Consider the following 13037-nt stretch of genomic DNA (forward strand, 5'->3'; position numbering starts at 1 on the left):
ATCTTTTACCAAGTTGTTAATTCTCTCTTTTTAATTTCCTTGCATTGTTCTCATTACTTTCCCCAGTTTTTTCTATCTTACTCTTATTTAATTTTTAAAATAATTCTTTTGCTCTCTTTTATCTTTTTCTTTAACTCTTTTATAGATTCTGGCTGGCCTTGTGTCCAGTCTGCATTTTTCGTTGATGCTTTGCAAGTAGGTATTTTTGTTGTTTTTTTGCTCATTTTTCCAGCCTGTTTCTTGACTTTGAACTTCATATTACAGTTGGGCTCTGCTTACCTCTGGAGAAGATGCCTGGCCTGAGCTTCTATGGCTCAATCTGGGACACTGTAGGTTTTTCAAGGTTCCAGGATGGTATGATATATGGAAAAGTCTGTTCATTGCTCTTGTGATCTGTAGTCAGGTCCTTAAACAATTAGGTCCCCTGATCCCTCATGACTGTGACTGATCTTCTCTGCCTTTGAATTGCAAACCTGGAATTGGGTAATAGGCTACGGAGCTTCCAAATGGCAGCAGATCCCAGTGGAAGCATAGGGGGTCCCCTAGAATCTCTTTCTGACCAGGTATTCTCTCCCATTACTATCCCTGAGTGTTATTTGTGCCCAGTGTTCCCGTTGCTGCTGCTGCTACAGCAGATGTGACTTCTGCCAGCCTACATCCTAGTGTCCAAAGACCTCTCTTTCTGTTTAAGCTCTCCTCAGCTGGAACAATGAATGAATAACTGTTTTTTGTTGGCTTTTACCTTCAGAATTCATTTTTCCTTCTATGGTTGTTTTGTAGAAGTTTTGGGGGGAAGTTTGGGAATTGTGAACTTTCATTCTGGCAGCTTTTCTCTAACTCTACTTATATACTAGTTTAAAAAAGATAAATAAGGAAATGTGAGAAACATGGTTTTGGCAATCACTGGACTTCCTAGGCAGGGCCAAAGTCCTGAAGAAGAACCCTGTGATAATCCCTAGGGAAGGCTGTACAGACCACAGGACTCCCAGAGGAAGACCAAGTGGTAGCCATCCCTTAATCTGTGGGGATCACAGGGCCTCCTAGGGGTCAGACCCTAAGGAACACCCAAGTGATGGCCCCTTAGGATGGCAGTAAGATCACAAGGCTCCCGAGACAGGGCCGGAAGTCCCATGTGATGTCCCCTTAAGAAGGCCGTGCAGACCACAGGGTTCCCCAAGGGAATCCAGAGTGGTAGCCCTCTTAACACTTCAGTGGGGATCATAGGACACCCCAAGACAAGATCCAGGAGTAAGCCTGGCGAGCTTCCGCTGCCTGTTGCTTCCCTTCACTTGACCTTAGGAAAATCCATGTGATTTGCCCATTCACACCCAAAGAATTCAGGACCAGAGTGGGCAGAGGAAGGCATTTTATTACGCTCCCCGGGAGAGCGGGTGTAGTGCTCACAGGAACACTCACACTGATACAGCTGCAGGAGCAGAGGTAACCATTCCCTCCACTCCTGCTAGAGTCATGGTTAGTTTACAATACATAGTTTTCCTAGGTTATATAGTTTATATAAATAGGATAATAAGGATACAGAAGCAAAAGTGAAGTTAATTAGATTTTCCTTGTCTTAGTTTAGGATTAAACTATATTCTTTTACTTCCCCTACTTTCCCTCTTTAACATATGCAAATTAGGCCTGGATTCTTGACCAAGACCAGACCCTAGATAAGTTTGAACAGGTTCAAGTGGGTTTGGCCTCTCTAATTCCCTAGACTGCCTTCTCAAAAAGTATGCACATGCGTACAAGCCTCTGACCTCTCACCTGACCCACCTTGAGGCCTGGTCTCTGCTAAAGCTGGGGTGGGGGAGGGCGGGGAAGCACACCTTTAGTTCTGTGGAAACAAAACTCCTTCACCCATTTCTTACAGGAAAGTACATTATTTTTGAAGACACTATAGAAAATGAACATAAACGACATCTGCATTGAATATCTGTTTTTTCTGCTTAGGAAGATCAGGTACTTTTGATTATGGCATGGCACTGTATTTTGCTTGACTTGGCCAATTCATCACTATCCTGAGCTGAGCAAGTTTTCCAGCCATTGGGTCTTGTTCCTTTCACATTAGGCCAGGCGATTTGCTTAGCTGATATTCTTGCTGGACTTCGCAGGTCACTTGGCCCTATGCCATCCATGCTTTGTGGGTCAGTCTGCTGTACTTAAATTAGCAGCTGCAGTCTCTGTCATCTGCCACTGTTGTCTAGGTTAGGTGTTAACTATCCTTTTTCAGCTGGATTTCAGCTCTTTCATCAAAGGCAGAAAGAAGTCAGTCCTCTCCGATACCCTCAGGCCCTTGGCTTTGAGATTTCCCACCTACTGGCAGAAGGTTGGGTAGGACTAGTTCAGAACAAGGTTCCTTTTATGAAGTATCCTACCCTTAGTTATGGTAATTATACAAGTTATATTTTCCATTTACCTGTAACTGTTTTATTGGAAGAATACCTAGAAACTAATGACTTGTGTTTTTTGTACTTTTCACAAGCATTTGAGCTCTTCACATGTCTCAAGTCTCCTTCTTAGATTTTGAATGCTTTCTTTACATCTGAAAGGCTTTTACATTTCAACCTCATTGAAGTTTTTTTTTAATTTAATTTAAGTTTATTTATTTAACATATTTGGTTTTCAGCATTGATTTTCACAACAGTTTGAATTACAAATTTTCTCCCCATTTCTACCCTCCCCCCCACTCCAAGATGGCTTATATTCTGGTTGCCCTGTTCCCCAGTCAGCCCTCCCCTCTATCACCCCCCTCCCCTCTCATCCCCTTTTCCCTTCCCTTCTTGTAGGGCAAGATAAATTTCTACGCCCCATTGCCTGTGTATCTTATTTTTTAGTTGCATACAAAAACTTTTTTTGTTTTTGAACATCTGATTTTAAAACTTTGAGTTCCAAATTCTCTTCCCTTCCCAGCCACCCTCCCTAAGAAGCCGAGCAATTCAACCTAGGCCACACATGTATTATTATGTATAACCCTTCCACAATACTCATGTTGTGAAAGGCTAACTACATTTTGCTCCTTCCCAACCCATCCCGCTTTATTGAATTTTCTCCCTTGACCCTGTCCCCTTTCCAAAGTGTTTGTTTTGATTACCTCCACCCCCATCTGCCCACCCCTCCATCATCCCCCTGCCTTTTATTTTTTTTTTATCTTCCTCCCTCTTCTTTCCTGTGGGGTAAGATACCCAACTGAGTATGTATGATATTCCCCCTCAGGCCAAATCTGATGAGAGCAAGGTTCACTCATTCTCCCCTCACCTGCCCTCTCCCCTCCTCCCATAGAACTGCTTCCTCTTGCCACCTTTATGCGAGATAATCCACCCCATTCTATCTCTCCCTATCTCCCTCTCTCAGTATGTTGCTCTCTCATCCCTTAATTTCATTTTATTTCTTTTAGATATCTTCCCTTCATCTTCAACTCACCCTGTGTCTGCTCTCTCTCTTTTACATGTATATATGTATATAAAAACACATATATATATATATATATACACATACATACACATACATACATATACACATAGATATATACATACATACACATTCACTTATATGTATACATAAACATATATATATATATATATATATATATATGCATATTCCCTTCAACTACCCTAATACTGAGGTCTCATGAATCATACACATCATCTTTCCATGTAGGAACAGTTCAACTTTAGTAAGTCCCTTGCAATTTCCGTTTCTTGATTACCTTTTCATGCTTCTCTTGATTCTTGTGTTTGAAAGTCAAATTTTCTATTCAGTTCTGGTCTTTTCACTGAGAAATCTTGAAAGTCCTCTATTTTATTGAAAATCCATATTTTGCCTTGGAACATGATACTCAGTTTTGCTGGGTAGGTGATTCTAGGTTTTAATCCTAGCTCCATTGACCTCCGGAATATCGCATTCCAAGCCCTTCGATCTCTTAATGTAGAAGCTGCCAGATCTTGGGTTATTCTGATTGGGTTTCCACAATACTCAAATTGTTTCTTTCTGTCTGCTTGCAGTATTTTCTCCTTGATCTGGGAGCTCTGGAATGTGGCAACAATATTCCTAGGAGATTTCTTTTTGGGATCTATTTGAGGAGGCGATCGATGGATTCTTTCAATTTCTATTTTGCCCTGTGGCTCTAGAATATCAGGGCAGTTCTCCTTGATAATTTCCTGAAAGATGGTATCTAGGCTCTTTTTTTGATCATGGCTTTCAGGTAGTCCAATAATTTTTAAATTATCTCTCCTGGATCTATTTTCCAGGTCAGTGGTTTTTCCAATGATATATTTCACATTGTCTTCCATTTTTTCATTCCTTTGGTTCTGTTTTATAATATCTTGATTTTTCATAAAGTCACTAGCTTCCACTTGCTCCAATCTAATTTTTAAGGTAGTATTTTCTTCAGTGGTCTTTTGGACCTCCTTTTCCATTTGGCTAATTCTGCCTTTCAAGGCATTCTTCTCCTCGTTGGCTTTTTGGAGCTCTTTTGCCATTTGAGTTAGTCTGTTTTTTAAGGTGTTGTTTTCTTCAGTGTATTTTTCAGTATTTTTTTGGGTCTCCTTTAGCAAGTCATTGACTTGTTTTTCATGGTTTTCTCGCATCCTTCTCATTTCTCTTCCCAATTTTTCCTCTACTTCTCTAACTTGCTTTTCCAAATCCTTTTTGAGCTCTTCCATGGCGTGAGGCCAGTTCATGTTTTTCTTGGAGGCTTTTGTTGTAGCCTCTTTGACTTTGTTAACTATTTCTGTCTGTATGTTTTGGTCTTCTTCGTTACTAAAGAAAGAATCCAAAGTCTGAGGCCGAATCTGGGTGCATTTTCACTGTCTGGCCATATTCCCAGCCAACTAACTTGACCCTTGAGTTTTTCAGTGGGGTATGACTGCTTGTAGAGTTTAGAGAACTATGTTCCAACCTTGGGGGGATGAGCCAGCTCTGCCCCACCAGCACTCCTCCTTCCCCAAGAACCCCCAACCCGGACTGGACTTAGATCTTCAACAGGCTCTTCACTCCTGCTGTGATCTGCCACTTAATTCCTCCCACCAGGTGGACCTGGGGCCAGAAGCAACTACAGCTGTAGTTCTGTAGCTGCACCCCACCTCCGCTGCCCCCGGGGCGGTAGCCAAACTGTGAACTCCTTCCACTCCCGCAGCTTTTCCCACTAACCTTCTCTGTTGTCTTTGGTGTTTGTGGGTTGAGAAGTCTGGTAACTGTCAGAGCTCACTGATTCAGGGTGCTAGGGCCCCCTCCGCCCAGCTTCTGTTCTGGATGGTCCACGCTGCTCAGGCTGGGCTCTGCTCCACTCCGTTCCCAGCTCCCAGCTCCCAGCTCCGTGTGGAATAGACCTCACCCAGAGACCATCCAGGCTGTCCTGGGCTGGAGCCCTGCTTCCCTCTGCTGTTCTGTGGGTTCTGGCATTCTAGAATTGGTTCAGAGCCATTTTTATAGGTTTTTGGAGGGACTCGGGTACGGAGCTCACTCTAGTCCGTGCTTACCAGCCGCCATCTTGGCTCCGCCCCCCAACCTCATTGAAGTTTAAATAAGGCCCAACCTCAAACAAGTATTACTATTCTTATTTCAAGATGAAGAAACTTAGGCCCCAAAACTTTTCTGTTTCCATAACTCTTGTCTAGAGGAGTTGGATTCAGCTCTTTTACAGTGCTGACAATGCTCTTCTTGTAGCTCTTCTTAAAATGCTATTTTTCCCTTTTAATATATTATAGAGAGTAGTATATTCATAAAGCTATATAGTCATAACTCATCTCAAGTAAAGTTCTTGAATACACCTATGTAACATCAAGAAGGATCTTCCCTTCTAGTATCAGAGCAAGGTCTATGAGTCAGAGCTGAATCTGAACATTATAAAGCCTTTTCTCAACACTAATATTTATTCAACCTTTGCTTAGATGGTATCAAGTGTGGAGAAAGCATCATCGCCTCTTGAGTCAATCAACCATTTTTCTTTTTGGAAATCTGTGTGTCACACTGCTTCTGTTTTTACCTCTCTCACTACCCCATTCCTTTTCTTCCTCTTTTTTTAACCTCTATTTACCAGTTTCCTCTTGTTTGCTTTATATATCATTGAAGAGGTGAAAGGTGGAGAGGTGCTCGACACCCCAAAATTTTGACGCACCGGGTCCTGCCGAAAGAATTTGACTCAAGCCTTCTTAGCCAAAGAAAAAGACAAAGTTTATTAGGGACCAGCTACACTGGTCAGATCCTCCAGCAGCCCAGCCATAGGCTAGACTCCTAAAGAATCTGAGCGCCTTGTGAAGGCCGGATGGGATTTAAATACATAAAAGATTGTGGGAAGAATGAGGGGTTGTCTGGGGTGACTGGTGGGGGGCTTTTGGGATGGTCCTGAGGGGAAGTCTAAGGAAGATAAGGTGGAGCCAGAGTCCAGGATCCAAGAGAATGGGATCAAGGGCAGGAAGTTCCTGAAGGAATATCAAGGTTGGGAAGTAACTGAAGGCATGCATGTCTAAAGTTACAATAGAGGGAGAGATTTGGGCCTAATAAGAATCGAATCAAGCAGGGAAGAGTCAAGGAGAACTCCTAAAGAAAAATGGGCTTTTTTTGGGGGTTAGGAAGAAAAGGTCTCTGGGCCTGTACCCCATCATCATGAATTCTTTGCTTCAAAATCCCTTATCATTTGGCTTTAACCCTTTCTTGTCAAATATGCCTGTGTGTTCTTAGACTTACTGCCCCAGCCATTATTGCCATCATTCAGCCGTCACTATGATTTGATTTTCAGACACTCCACATTCTTTATGTCTCTAGTGTTGAATATCCCAGTGAAGTTAGAATCTGTTGTTGACATCCATTGTAATGTTTTAATGGTTAATGATCCTATTTGAGCTCTGTGGGTGGCTGGAAAGATTCTTTGACACTTTATCTGACCTCTTCTTCAACTTGATTTGTTGCATCCTAAAAATGTTTGAGATCGTTTGACAATAAGGGTGAAAGGAAAATTTAGAATGAGACTAGCACCCATAATTTAATCTTTTTTTTCTACAAAAGTTGGAATTTCTACAGAAAGGATTTATAACTTGACAAAATTGAAAATTGCACATATTTGGCCTACTTATGTCACTTATGAAAATATTTGTCTCAGAATCTACCCATTAGTAAACATTAAGTACCTATTATTAGCCAGAAATTGTACTATTGTTGAGGACAGAAAGACAAAAGTGAATGAATCTAAAGTCTTTATTAGTGAAAATACCCCAGATAGCCTATCCCTTTCCTTCCTAATCTACTTCAAACTTGACTAATGTGTTCACTGTGTGTGTTGTAGCAGCTAGGTGGTAGGTTGTCTTCCCTTCTCCCTCTATACTATCTTACTTGGTGACCTCATCAACTTCTGTGGATTCACTTATCTCTGATGAGGTGTTTTTTAGATCCCAGAAGCTGGACTTCAGCTTTGTATAGTTACTAAACATATGACTCTGGGCTAGTCACTTAATCCCCACTTGCTCAGTTTCCTCCTCTGTAAAGTGGAGGTAACAATAGTACCTACCTCTTAATGTTGTCGTGAGGATAAAATACAATATTTATAAAGTACTTTGCCAACCTTACACCACTACATAAATTCTATGTGTTATTATTTGTTATTTTATATTATTATTATTATTATTATTATTATTGATTTATCCAGCCCTAACCTCTCTCCTGAGTTCCAGTCTTGTGTCTACATTTACTTTTCAGACATCTCAAGATGGATGTGCCAGAGATCTCAAACACAACTTTTTATCTTTTCCCCAAAACCTTCCCCTCTTCCAAACTTTCCAGTTAGTTTTAAGGGCACCATCTATCATCCAGGCTCACAACTTTGGTGCCATCCTCATATTCTCACTTGTACTTATTGCACTTATCCATTCCGTTACCCAATTCTTGCTGTTTCTGCTTTTACAATATCTCATACATGTCCCTTTCTCTCCACTGACACTGCCTGACAATACCCTGGAACAGGCTGTCATCCATGACCTCATGCCTAGACAATAGTCTTTGGCTGCTCTCCTTCTCTCTTATCTCCCCCTACTACAGTTCATCTTCCTCCCAGCTATCAAGCTGATCCCCTTAAAGTGATGATCTGTCCATATTACTCCCTTCACCCCTGGTATACATACACACAGTCACACAGTTAAATCCAGTGGCTCCCTATTTCCTCCAGGAACAAATGTGAAATTTTCCATTTGCTTTTTCAAGCTTTCTACAACATGGCTCATTCTTGTCTATCCTATCTTTTTATTCTTAATTCCATACCACGTACTTTATGATCTAGCAACACTCACCTTCTTGTTGTTGTTCCTCATTAACAATACTCCATCTCCATACCATTTCACTGGCTGTCTTCAAAGCCAAGGATACCCTTCCTCCTCATTTCTGTCTCCTGGTTTCACTGGTTTCCTTCAAGATTTAGCTCAAATCCTACTCTTTGAAATTGCTTTCCATTACCACACACACACACACACACACACACACACACGCACACGCACACAATATATATATGTATATACATACACATGTATACATACATAAATACATACATACACACACTATATATGCATATACATACACATATATACATATACACACACACATATATATATAATATATATCTCAATATATATATCTTATAGCTATCTTATAGGTTTGTAGTTGTTTTTGTGTTGTCTCCCATATTAGAATGCAAATTCCTTGAGGGCAGGGACTTGGTTTTTGTTGTTGTTATTTTGTCCTTTTTTTTTTTTTTTGATTCCCACCTCTTAGCCCTGTACCTGGAATGTAGTAGTGGGCCCCTTAATAAATGCTTGATGATGACAAGGATTGGCCTTATCATAAGGAAATCTTGAGTTTCAGTGTTACTTCAGACATTTCCTAGTTCTATGACTGTGGGCAAGTCTATTAACCTCTTTCAATCTCATGAAAGTTTACTAATCTATAAAATGGAGAAGATGATTAATAGCACCTACCTAACAGGACTGTTAGGAGGATCAAATGATATTACATATGTAAAGTTTTTTGCAAACCTTAAAATTCTTTATACATATTATTGTTGGGTTTAAGGAAGGAATTCTAGCTACTTTCATACTCTTTTTGCAATACTGATCATATTTTTAATAATTCCTGAGGAATGTAGATTCGCAGTGACAGTTATTCATTCTCCATTTCCTTTTTTCCAGATGAATTGATTAAGAATTATATTTCTGAACTTCAGAACACAGAAGAAATGATTCGCTGTGGATTTTCACTGGCCTTGGGTTCCCTTCCAGGTTTTTTTCTTAAAGGCAAACTTAAGATGGTGAGCCCTAATTTTGATACTAATGAGAATATATACATTTTGAGAAATAGCAAGTTTGAAGCAGCTTCTACTGAACAGAACATGCATATTAGAGATTAAGAAAATTGGATTATAACCTTTTTTTAAAAAATCCAAGCAATATTTTCAGTTCACTGTGGTGATTTTCATTCAAGCTGTGTGTATATCTGAGAGAAAGAGAAAGAATATGAGAACTAACTACAAGTAGATTGGGTTTTTTTTTAATACTCTATTGTCATATGCCTCTAAAATAAAGCACTTTTATGGAGGTTCATTCCAACTGAACTTTATTTGGTTTTTAGGATGGAATTCAGTGTGCTAAGTAGCAATAAGACTTCATTTAAAAATCATTTTGCTTTGAGGAAACTGATGGAATGATTTGGATCCCAGCTTTGGCAGTTACTAGCTATATAAACCTTGCACAAACAACTTAACTTCTTTCATCCTTAGTTTTCTCAACTGTAAAATGAAATTGGACAAGAGGAACTCTCTGATTTGGACAGATTAAGTTTGGGGTGCCTATGGAACATATATGTAGTTGAAAATGTATGACTACAATTCAGGAGATAATCTAAGGCTAGATATAAAGATTTGGGAATCATCTATATAAAGATGATTAGTAAACACATGGGAGAGGATGAGGTGACTGAATGAGAGACTGAAGAAAAATAGATGAGGTCTCTAGACAGAGATCATGTTTAGGAGGAATGATTTAGATGATGAACTAGCAAAGAAAACTGAGAAACAATCAGATAGGTGGGAAGAAAAGCAAGAGAGAGCAGTTCTGCCAAAGAAACAAGAACAAAAACAAAAAACCAAGAGGAAAGGGTGAATACCAGTATCAGATGTTTTCGACAGGTTGAGAAGAATGAAGATTGATATAAGGCTACCAAATTTTGCTCTTGAGATAATTGGTAACTTTGGATACAACAGTTGCAGTTGCAGATAGTTCAAGAAACCAGACTGAAAATGGTTGAGAAATGAGTGAAAGTAGAGGTAGAAACAATGAATATGGACAGATTCTCTTCCCACCCTCCCTCTCCCCCAACCCCTCTTTACCTTCCTCTTCCCCCTTCTTTCTTCTTCTTCTTCTTCTTCTTCTTCTTCTTCTTCTTCTGCTTCTGCTTCTGCTTCTTCTTTTCTTCTCTGGTGGCCCCCCATTAAGCCAATTTAAGTAATTTAATTACTTTAAATTAATTTAATAATTACTTTAACAGTTTAAGTAAGTAGGTTAAGACAATTGGCTTAACCTACTAACACTGCTCAGTTTAAGATATCCACTGTGATCAACCTCACCAGTAGTAGGGATTATGGGCATGTGTGCCACCATGCCTAGTATAGAAAGCTTTTTTTTTTTTTTTGAGTTTATGGAAGGAAGGAGAATTAAAGAATCAAGACTTGGAAAGGCTGATAGTGTTAGTGAGGGGTTTTTTTTTCCTGGAAAAGGAAGATTTGGACGTGTTTAAAGACAGCTGGAGCAAATTAAAACAATCTTAAGATATCATTTTACAGATTGACTAAAATGATAGAGGGGGAGAGTGACAAATATTGGAGGGAATGTGGAAAAATCGAGGCACTAATTCATTGTTGGTGGAATTGTGAACTGATCCAAGCATTTTGGAGAGCAGTCTGGAATTATGCCCAAAGAGTTATTAAACCACCTGTACCCTTTGACCCAGCAATATCACTACTTGGTCTATTTCCAAAGATGATTTATATATTAATAACAAAGCCCAAAAGGAAGAGATAGAAAGAGAAATTCTATTTAAAGTTACTGTAGACACTATAAAATATTTGGGTGTCTACCTGCCAAGACGAACCCAGGGCCTATATGAACACAATTATGAAACACTTCTCACACAAATAAAGTCAGATCTAAATAAATGGAATAACATCAGTTGCTCATGGTTAGGCCAAGCTAATATAATAAAAATGACAATTTTACCTAAATTAATTTATTTATTCAGTGCCATACCAATCGAACTACCAAAAATTATTTTACAGAGCTAGATAAAATAATAACAAAATTCATCTGGAAGAACAAAAAGTCCAGAATATCAAGGGAATCAATGAAAAGAAATGCTAGGGAAGGTGGCCTAGCCATCCCAGATATCAAACTGTACTATAAAGCAGCAGTCATCAAAACTACTTGGTACTTACTGGCTAAGAAACAGGGTGGTGGATCAGTGGAATAGGTTAGGTACAAAAAGACGGAGAAGTCAACGACTATAGCAATCTACTTTTTGATAAACCCAAAGAATCTAGCTTCTGGGCTAAGAATTCACTAGAATTCATTCATCTTACACCGTATACCAAAATAAAGTCAAAATGGGTTCATGATTTAGGAATAAAAGGTGATACTATAAGCAATTTGGGAGAGTGGGAAATAGTTTACCTGTCAGATCTATGGGAAAGGGAAGAATTCATGACCGAACAAGACATAGAGAGTATTACAAAATGCGAAGTGGATAAGTAAGTTTAACGCAAAGGTTTGTCTATATCGCATTCTATGCTGTCTTGGAGGGAGGAGGAGAGGGGAGGGAAGAGAAGAAAATTTGAAACTCAAGAACATGTAGAACTAACTGTTGTAAACTAAAAATAAAAAATCTAATTAAAAAAAAAAGAAACAAAAACATGGCAAGACTTCCACAAAGTAAAGAAAGCGAAATGAGCAGAACCAAGAGAACATTGTATACACAATAGCAGCAATATTGTTTTAAGAATGACTTCATGCAAATAAGTTATTTTGTTCATTATAAATGCCCAAATTAAGTATAAAGGACATATGAATAAAGATGCTATCTGTGTCCAGAGAAAGAACTTATAAATAGATGTATGTATAGAATAATTTTACATATATATATATATATACCTATCTAATGATAGCCATCTCTAGGGCAGGGGTTGGGTTGGGGGCGGGAAGGAGAAGAAGAAAAGAAATTTACATGATAATTTTGTTGTGTATTTGAAAGGAATAGCAAGCTGTGCATAGCAGATTTGTAGTTTCGTGTGCAATCATCCTTTTTATTATACTCAGTTATGGAAAAGATTGTTTCATTCCAAAAATTAAAAAAGAAAAGACAGTTGGAGATGAACCAGTATAGAGAAATTGAAGATTAACTAGAAGGGACAGATAATTGTTATTATCTCGTGGTGGAGATGGAAGGGATAGAATTGACAGTAAAAGTAGAGGAGTTGGCCTTGTGAAAGCAAAGGGTCACTTCTTCGTTAGAAATTGGAATATGGGAGGAGAGGAAAGATGATAACAGGGAGTTCTGAGCTTAGAGAAGAAGGAGCTCACCACCACTGGCCTCTTATTTTGTAGAGATAGGGGAGGGAATGGTATATGAATTTCGAGGAGAGAGGATAAGTTTTGACACGTGCTCTGTGGGAAATGGGATAGAAAAATCAGTTAGGATTGTAAGAGTATTGCCTCGGTGCAATAAGGGCCTGGTTGACTCTCGTTTGTGACTTTCTCTAGCTCTGTTTGGCAGTAGAGACAGAGGATACAGATAGAGGGAATAATCCAGGGTTGTGGTTGGCAAGGCATGAGCACTGATACAGGGGAACGGAGGATTCCAGAGTGGAAGATGCTGTAGAGGTGAACTGTTTAACTATTAAGGTGAGGTTTGAGGTGAATGGGAGCTAGAGAATTGAAGGTGGGAGTTGGGGAGTGGCGGATGTTACTTTTAGGCAGCCAGGTACTCACCAACACATCTCATTTAATCTT

At 39.3% G+C, this 13037-nt stretch overlaps 1 protein-coding gene across 1 annotated transcript in view; it reads left to right on the forward strand.

Annotated features, from left to right (window-relative positions):
* TBCD (tubulin folding cofactor D) overlaps positions 1-13037 on the forward strand; it is a 497899-nt gene that overhangs the window by 353410 nt on the left and 131452 nt on the right. The window contains exon 28 of the mRNA XM_036767571.1: positions 9171-9289. Coding sequence (XP_036623466.1) covers positions 9171-9289 — 119 coding nt within the window. The remainder of the gene's footprint in view (positions 1-9170; positions 9290-13037) is intronic.

The sequence above is a fragment of the Trichosurus vulpecula genome, chromosome 7 (assembly GCF_011100635.1).
Source record: "Trichosurus vulpecula isolate mTriVul1 chromosome 7, mTriVul1.pri, whole genome shotgun sequence".
Classification (NCBI taxonomy): Eukaryota; Metazoa; Chordata; class Mammalia; order Diprotodontia; family Phalangeridae; genus Trichosurus; species Trichosurus vulpecula.